The 9,216-nt window shown below is 38.0% G+C and overlaps 1 protein-coding gene across 1 annotated transcript; it reads left to right on the top strand.

Annotated features, from left to right (window-relative positions):
- Positions 1 to 10: 10 nt before the first annotated feature.
- Positions 11 to 9,210, top strand: LOC116377988 (lymphocyte cytosolic protein 2-like). The gene is made up of 17 exons (XM_031839772.1): positions 11 to 137; positions 511 to 536; positions 871 to 911; positions 3,582 to 3,774; positions 4,272 to 4,357; positions 4,439 to 4,505; positions 4,617 to 4,694; positions 4,927 to 4,952; positions 5,210 to 5,229; positions 6,189 to 6,302; positions 6,471 to 6,489; positions 6,573 to 6,588; positions 6,681 to 6,777; positions 7,710 to 7,762; positions 8,016 to 8,098; positions 8,615 to 8,689; positions 8,768 to 9,210. Exons 1-17 carry the CDS (start codon positions 73 to 75, stop codon positions 8,981 to 8,983), a joined length of 1,275 nt encoding a protein of 424 aa, XP_031695632.1. The 5' UTR covers positions 11 to 72; the 3' UTR covers positions 8,984 to 9,210.
- The last annotated feature ends 6 nt before the right edge of the window (positions 9,211 to 9,216 follow it).

Genomic DNA, 9,216 nt, shown 5'->3' on the forward strand with positions numbered 1-9,216 from the left:
TATTTAAATAACCTTTATTTGTCTATTTAAATAACCTATATTTGTCTCTTTAAATAACCTTTACACGTCAGGATGATCTCAAAGTTCAGCATTGAAATCAGCAAGAAGGAGGAGAGAAGAGGACTGTTTGGTAAAAAGTAAGAATAGTTTTTTATTGTAAATTAAATGTTCAGTTTTCACTGATTTACATTTGTGGTTTCGTAGAGCAGAGAATTCCTCTTCTTGTATATACATAGATTAAATATGAACAGTGTTCTCTGTCTGGTCTGGATGTACTAGAATCTAGTACTTTAAGTAGTTACTAAACTGTACCAGATACTGTAAGTTCAGAGATATTATGGGAATATTACACAGAGTTTAAAATAATAACTATAGCAGGTGTACTTTTGTTAACATTACCGTGTTTTTAAAGATTATTACTGATAATATTATTCAGTTATACAGTTTCAAACACAAACTTTGTAGTTCATGATGGGAAATAATAATAATATATTTTTCTTTCCATCACAGATCAACACCCAAATATCCTGAACCAGGTAAGAACTTTACTTTCAGTCATTCATCACCTTCATTCTCATGTTATTGAAGATATTAATTATATACTTTAATCTGTTAAATATTTGTATTATTACTATGTATATATGTATTTATTTATACATATACACATGTATATTCTGGTGTAGATGGTATATTACAGTACTATGACAGTACTGCAGTATCAGTTTAAGTACAACACTGGTTGTAGGTACTATGTGTACATGTACTGCATACCTTGTAAGTTTAAGTTTAATTGCCGTCCTTCCTTATTTATTCTTTTCTTAGTTTTATTTATTCATCTGAAACTATTTCTCTCTTTGTGCTGCTCTGCAGACACGGCTACTGACGTTCAGGGTTGGGGTGAAGACGAGTTTGTAAGTCTTTATTTTTATTTTTATCTATTTGTGTCAGAACCAGAAAAACATTTTATTTTCATTTTTCTTTGGGGGGGTTGTTACTTTACAGATTGAGATTTTATGAAAACATTTTTTTGAGTGACTAAAAGCTGGAAGAGTCGAGGAGAAATAGGAGAATGTATACTTCCATGTGGAAAAAAAACATATTTTTGTAAAGAAATAAGTTTAAGCCAAAAGGTGAGCCAATGTAGAATAATCTATCATACAAATTAGTCTGGGTGCAGTTTGATTTTATTAAACAAACTTCACGTTGCATGAAATTACTTTACATTACAGCCTGTTCCAAAACGAACAAAAACAATTAAATTTACTATTAATGAAAACTCCACGTACAGGCACGATTTGGAAACCTTTTTTTATCCAATTTCTGCTCTCCAAGCATCTTAGTTTGCACATATTTAGATCAGAGAAGTATTTTTCTCATGGTGTGTCCACAAACCCTTTCAATAAGTTCAGTGTTTGGGCCGCTGTAATTATAGAATCCTGCTTACGTCCGTGCTTATCAGTAGGTGGCGCTATGACTATGAGTTAATATTGGCATGCAGAAGTCCTAAAGCCATGACCTTAATCAAACATGTCAAGTTTGGGACAGTTTTGACAAAGTACAGTCGAGTTACAACAGCTTGATGGATGATGGTGAGCCATGTGAAATGGCTGCCACACCACGTCCATGTTGTTCAATGAAACCTCAAGCTTTTAGTAACTTTTAATCGCTAAGGTCTTTAGATTGTTCTGACCAAATTCTAAGCTGATCTGATTAATTCCCTAGGAGGAGTTCGTTAAAGTACAGCGCCTGGAAATCGTAAAAAAAAATTCATACTGATAGAAATTCATAAAAAATTAAAAATGGCTGACTTCCTGTTGGGTTTAGAGCATGGTTCCAAGAGACTTTATTTTAAGTCCACATGTGATACATGTTCCTACCAAATTTTATAAATCTATGTGAAACGTACAGCGACGGCTGCTTCGTCTAAATTTTGTAGGGGGCGCTATTGAGCTGATTTGTCCCTCTGAACCAATAAAATCATATTCTATAACTACATTTGGGGTTTTAAATCTGTGTGCCAAGTTTGCTTATGTTTTGAGCATTTTTAGCCTCTCAAAATGACCTTCGTTTTTCACGAAGAAGACCGCGTCGCCACGGCAACGGCGTTCGATGAAACATCAAAAGCTTCATGAACTGGCATTATGAACTTCTTATATTTGTGTGGAACTAATTTGATGTTGATCTGATTTACCTACTAAGAGAAACAAGCCAAAGTATAGAGACTTAAACTGACTGTTACCAGTAGGTGGCGCTATGACTATGATTCAAAATTGGCCTGCAGATGTCTTCAGGCCTGGAGTCTCATCAAACATGTGGAATCTGGTAAAGATCTGATGATGTGGAGTCGAGTTACATCAGTTTATTCATTCATGGCGAAGGATCGGAATTCGCCGAACCGCCACGTCGCCGCCCTTCAACAACTTCTTACAATTTTCACTATGAAGCATTATCAAGGTCTTAAGGCTGTTCTGACAACATTTGAGAGGGATCTGATTAATCTGTGAGGAGCAAGATGTCAAAGTACACAACTTACAACTTCAAGTTGCCACTAGGTGGCGCTATTACTATGATTCTAAATTATCATATAGATGTGTTCCGGGTCAGGATGTTATGACATATGAGAGATTTGGAGCAGATTCGACAATGTACGGCCGAGTTACAACAACTTCCTGTTTCGCGGCGAATGGTGTTTTTTTGACGCCACGCCACAGACACATAGTTTGATAACTTTTTGATCTTTGAGTAACTTTTCACTGCCAAGGTCTCAAGAGCATACTGACCGAATCTGAAGTCAATCGGGTCAAATCTCTGGGAGAAGTTCGTTAAAGTATGACGCCTTGAAATGGTCAAAAAACGTCATGAAATTCAAAATGGCCGACTTCCTGTTTGGTTTAGTGAATAACTCCAAGAGGATTTTTTGTACGTCCCATCACGTTCCACATACCTACCAAATTTCATAGAGCTAGGTGAAACCCGGTGTTGGGGCTACTCAATAGGGGGCGCTATCGAGCCAATATTTCATACCACAGCTGGACACCCCAATCACACTGCAATTTTTGCAAAAACTGGCTTGCGTGCCAAATTTCAAAAGTTTTCCAGTATCCCAAGCACCTCCTTTTTGCGATGAAAGTGGCAAAGTAATAATAATAATAATAATAATAATAATAATAATAATAATAATAATAAACATTAGAATAACAATAGGTCCTCCGCTCCGACTACGTCGGTGCTCGGGCCCTAATTACTAACTATGGATTCATATTCCTCACATTCTCACTTTTGAAGAAGTCCAGAAATAAACCTGATTTACTTTAATAGTCTTTACTGAAGGAACTCAACAAGTTAATGCATGATTATTATTGATAATATATTTAATAGTACAACAGCCACAGTTTGATTACTTTAACTACATTTTACTGATAATACTGATATACTTTTACTGAAGGAACATTTTTACTGTACCAGAGTATTTTTTACTTTGTGGTCTTAGTACTTTTACTGTAAAAGAGTATTTTTACAGTGTGGTAGTAGTACTTTTACTGCAGTAGAGGACCTAAATACTTCCTCCACCTCTCCGTCAGGATGATGAAGAGTTTGACGATGACTATGAGAGTCCGTTCAGCGGTGATGAAGAGGGCAGCGGCGGAGATTACGAGTCTCCAAACGAAGACCAGGACGGGGCCAACGACTACGAGCCCCCCCCCACTGAACCTCCAGAGGACCTGGTCCACAAGCTGTGCCCCACCCTGCCCATCGCAGACAGCGACTACATCGGTAGACCACATGGCCTCAGTTTACTACTGTACATGAACACAACACAGTCATCCATCCACCAGCAATTGAAAGCCCCACGGAGTACTTTACGTAGTGTTTTGAGTCTACTTCAGGTTGTTATTCTCAGATTCTCACATTGTTTTTCCCTCGATGTGTCGTTAACACTGTGTCTTATGAAAGGAACTGTTTTGGTTAGCACTGTCACCTCACAGCAAGAGGGCCCGGGTCGATTCCCGGGCTGGACGGGCCTTCTTTGTGGAGTTTGCATGTTCTCCCCGTGTGTCAGTGGGGGTTCTCTCTGGGTTCTCCGGTTCCCCCCACAGTCCAAAGACATGCAGCTCGGGTTAACTGGTGACTCTAAACTGCCCGTGGTGTTTCAGTCTGGACAGCAGGGGGAGCTGCAGCTCACAAAGTAGACAAACATGATGGATACATCACATTAAACCAGTAAACTGTTGTTAATACACTGACTAAATACTTTATATATGTGTGTGTAGACAGCCATGTGACATCCAGAGGCCCGCCCCCTATTGTGAGTCCCCGCCCCCCAGCCTCCACCCTGTCTGCACCGTCTCCCCGGATGGTGAGTCTCATAAAAACATTAGTTTTAAACTGTTAAGACCAGTTCAGTTAACTAAACCTCTACCTGTGTGTTTGTGTGCAGCCAGCAGAGTCCTCCTCCTCCTCCTCCTTCAGGAGAGACCGATCCCCAAACTGTCGGGGAGGAAAATGTGAGTCCACGTTAGTTTATATCATTCATGTGACATCATCATCTGTACATCCTGGTTCACTGATCACAGATCAATAACACACTAATGGAGACGTCCTGATTCTGTGTTCAGCTACTCCGGGGCCGCCGCAGATCTTTCGCGGCAACAAACCGGGCCGAGATTCAGGATCCAACCCGTCTCCCGTCAGAGGTGACCCTGGTTTCACTTCATTTCTGTTAAAACATAACCGTAACTCCATCATTGATTTTACTGTTTCTCTCTTCATAACTCTTCTGGCAGCAGCCGGCTTCTCCGAAAAACAACAACACAATAATGGAACAAACAAACAAAAAAAAAAGATTGAATTAGATTAAATGGGATGTATTTACAATCTATAATGAGTATAAATGTATTAATGTGATGTTTTCTCTCTGATCCACAGGAACTCATCACAACTCAGTGGAGAAGGTGAGTTTTTCTTTTTAAACAACCTTTATTCATCAGGTGGATCCATGTAAATATACTAAACAATTATCCGACTCGAAAGGATGTTACTTCAATAATTCACATTCAGAAATTTCAGGCAATCTGATTATATGAGAAATGTAGAAAACCAAGACCAGAACCACTCGTGTCACCAGGGAGGCTGAAAACCTCCCTGTAACTTTCTTAAAATACTTTTAATCTTTACTGCTTTAATTCTATTTCTGTTTTTATTCTCACAGGCCATCCCACCTTCTCGTAGGTAAGTCAAGACACACTGAGGAATAAATAAAGGGGCACCACAGGGGTCTGTGCTGGGTCCCTCTAACACCTATAATATCTATCTGTATGCAGATGACACTGTCTTGTTTGTCTTTAGTGCTTCTTCAACCAAACCACGAGACTTCTGACATGTGAAACACTGATGTTTATGTTTAGGCAACAAAACAACGCAAATGGCTAAACATTTTAGGCTAAACCAGTTAGTCAGGTTTAGGAAAAACAGCATGATTTGGCTCAAAACAAGTAATAACAGTCGAGACTTTATACAGAAAAGCAAGAAAGGAGTTCTTAATGCAAAACCTCTCATTCATTCAGCATTTGGTTTCCACACTATATTAATGGAAATTCTTTATGAGGAATAACCCTTGTTTTGAAAGACAGTTATACAATAAAAGCACAATTAGACAAATTTATCAAAAAACATAACAACAAGATAATTTAAACAATACCAAATGTGCGGTAAACTAACAAAACAAATATCAAATATTAAGAGTTCTCCAAGCAGAGCATGAAAATGAATCATTCATAGCATAAAGTCATGAAGTTGTAAAAAACAATCGTTATAGTTTAGTTTAATTTATTTATTTTGCACAATTTAAACAATTAAATAAAAAATAAACAAACATAGCAGAGATAAATAATATCCCAGTGCAGGAAGAGGCAAAAAGCCAACGGGGCTTATTTGAAGCCTCCAACTATGTAATATTAAAATTTCACAATATTACAGAGAACAAATGAATATGTATAAGATATGAGTACGTAAATTATTAGGGTGTTATTATGGACTGATCCTACAATAAGAAGACGAGTGGAAAGAGACTATGGATTAAATACTGTATATTTACAGGTTGATTATTCCAATCAGACCAGAACTTAGTTCTTAGCTGTAAGAGACTAATATGTTATAATAGAATATGACATCATGTTTAATGTGTTCAGGCCTCAGCTCGACTCACCCGATCCTCCCACCTGGTCCAAACCTCCACCTGTCCTCCCTCCGTCCTCCACCTCCGTCAGCAGGAGCAACTCCTCCTCCAGACCTCCTGCCAACAGGTCGGCATTCATCAAAAATTAAAACATAACTTTAATATCTCACAGTATTTGAACAAATTTGTTTCCACTGTTGTCATCTTAATGTTTGTATTCCCATTCTTCAGGATAAAGATCAAACTTATTAAAGCTTTATGATAATAATCAGATTGTTGTGTGTTTGTTTTACAGGTTTGATGTGAGGAGAGAGGTACGTTTGTTCTTCAGTGTTATTGTGATGGTTAGTTTGTCCAGAATGAGCTCTGATTATTTTCTTCTCTTCTCTCTGATCAGCAAACACAAAATGAAGGTGAGATTTTTTTTTTTTTGGGGCATTTCATGAACAAAAACGAAATATCCCAAAAATATCACAGTGGTTCTTTAAATACTTCTCTCTCTTAGCTCCTAAACACAACACCTTCCCCCTCCAAACTAAAAGTCTACCCCCCCGCCCTGGACTCCCTGGACTCCCCGGACTCCCTTCACATCAAGGAGACAGGTATAATAATAATAATAATAGTAATAAATTGTATTTCTATAGCACTTTAAAAGGTACTCAAAGACTTTATATGGTAAAAAACAGAAACAACAAAAGCAATTACAATATAAACAAAATAGATGACATAATAGGAAGAAACAGCACAAAAACATACATAACTATGAACAATTATATTTAAAAAGTCAGTACTGGAGTACCACAGGGTTCAACTGTGGGCCCACTGCAGTTTTAACAACCGACATAACATGAATAATAAATAAATAAATTCTGAGATAGCGAATATGTACCTCACATGGCTGATCAGCTGTTTCTTTTGTTGGCGTCTTCTTAGGTATATATTTATATTATCTTTGTCTCACTTTTTAAATTCGCTTTAAAACTTAATGAAAACATGGCTGTTGTGTTTTCTCATCCAATACTATTCCAAGAAATGTAACTTTTGACCTTTAATTATCCTCATGTGAGGTCTGTAATAAGAAAGTTGCTTTCTAAAGATAAAGCAGAGTTAGCTGCTAACTAGCTAATGAATGCAGCCAATCACAGAGACCAGGAAGTAAAACCAGACACGACACAGGAAGGGGAAGTGTGAACTTACAAAATAAAACAGGAAACAGAAGGAGAAATGACAAAACAATGACATTTGATGAATTTAATTAAATAAACGAGGAACAAAAGTGGTCCGAGAACGGAGACCTGGGGAACACCTCCATGTAATTACACTTTGTTAGAACATCAACTCAATATCTTTATTATAAATTATTTAAATTATTATACAGTTTAGATTCACTGCATAAAAGTGATCTGTTTTCATGCAATGCTGCTCTTTACATAAGAATAGATGGATATCAAACCATCGTCCTCATAGAAGTCATAAACCACAGACGCTATAATAAATATAATGACTAATGTTTCCTTTGTTTGTTTCGGAGCAGTCTGCCTCCCAGTGTTCCCTCCGCAGGATCTCTGCCTCACAAACTGCAGTCTGGTAAGAACTCACACATTAAAGGAACAGTTTCACCTTTTATAAAGATTTATGGTGGTTTATTCTGCAGCCAGGAGTAAATATACATGTTGCTGTTCCCTCTTATTTTTTATTTATTTATTGTTTTTTAATTTTTTATAACTGGCCCTGTTTTTTGTGCCACCACTAGAGGGCGCTCTGCATCCTGCAACAGGTTTATTACCATCAGTAAGAACTGTACTGACTGTGTGTGTGTGTGCGTGTGTGCGTGTGTCAGCGCTGGCCGGACAAAGGATCAGCTTTGTAGCATCGGACCGTCAGTCGTTTCGTCCGTCTCCGCCTGCGACAGCAAACACACAGGTAACAATACACACACATAATACACACATAATACACACGTGTTTGTCTGTCTTGTCATGTGAGGACCCTCACCGACATGTCCTCACTACGACGGTTTAAAACTGTGGGTCCCCATAAAGATAGCAACACAAGTTTTTTTTTTTATAAACTTCTGAGTTTCCCAAACACACTTTTTATTTCCTCACCTTCAGATGACTAGATCTTAACATTTTACTAGTAATCATTTAAAACACTTCATGGCCCCACATGTCTCTGAGTTACTGCGTCCTTATAAACCTATTATTATTATTCTTAATATCATCATTATTATTATGATTCTTTTTAATATTATCATTATTAGTATTAGTATTATTATCGTAAAAACAGCTGTTCCTGTGGATGTTCTTCACTATGAACAGCAGGTGGTGCCTTCGTCTTTGTTTGTTGTTCTGTTCAACAGTAATAATAATAATAACGTTATTGATACGGCACCTTTAAGAACCAGGTATCAGTATGATGTATTTATATTGTGTGTAGGAGCTGGACCCTCGCTGGTATGTGGGCAAAGTAACCCGCGGTCAGGCCGAGGGGTGTCTGAAACGAGTCAACAAGGTAACAACAAGTACAAACTAGTACAAGTACATGAGCACAGTATGTGAGTAGTACTGAGTAGTTGTGTGTCTCATGGAGGACGGAGCGTATCTGGTGAGGGACAGCACCCGGCAGCAGAACAACCAGCCCTTCACCCTGATGGTCCTCTACCAGGACAAGGTCTACAACATCCAGATCAGACAGCACAACCACAACTTCCTGCTGGGAACCGGGCTCAAAGCCCAGGAGGTAAAAACATGCAGGTCACCAGGACCAGCGTCCAATCACAGCGCTGCTACACTAACTATATGGTGACAGCAGCTGTGTGTGTCAGAGCCCCTAGTGGACACGAGAGGAAGTGCAGCTAGATTAGTACTAATACTACACAGTATAAATATACTCTATTACTGTGATAGTATTAATACTACACAGTATAAATATACTCTGTTACTCTGAAAGTACTAATACTGCACAGTATAAATATACTCTGTTACTGTGAAAGTACTAATACTACACAGTATAAATATACTCTATTACTGTGATAGTAT

This window comes from Anarrhichthys ocellatus, unplaced genomic scaffold (genome assembly GCF_004355925.1).
Source record: "Anarrhichthys ocellatus isolate YVR2014 unplaced genomic scaffold, GSC_Weel_1.0 scaffold1927, whole genome shotgun sequence".
Taxonomy (NCBI): domain Eukaryota; kingdom Metazoa; phylum Chordata; class Actinopteri; order Perciformes; family Anarhichadidae; genus Anarrhichthys; species Anarrhichthys ocellatus.

What these genes read in the sequence shown, in the direction of transcription:
- LOC116377988 (XM_031839772.1), top strand. Translation starts at nt 73, where the DNA reads ATGATCTCAAAGTTCAGCATTGAAATCAGCAAGAAGGAGGAGAGAAGA. An exon ending in AGAGGACTGTTTGGTAAAAA is followed by an intron (nt 138 to 510) that starts GTAAGAATAGTT and finishes TTTCCATCACAG; the next exon opens with ATCAACACCCAAATATCCTG. An exon ending in CCTTCACATCAAGGAGACAG is followed by an intron (nt 6,778 to 7,709) that starts GTATAATAATAA and finishes GTTTCGGAGCAG; the next exon opens with TCTGCCTCCCAGTGTTCCCT.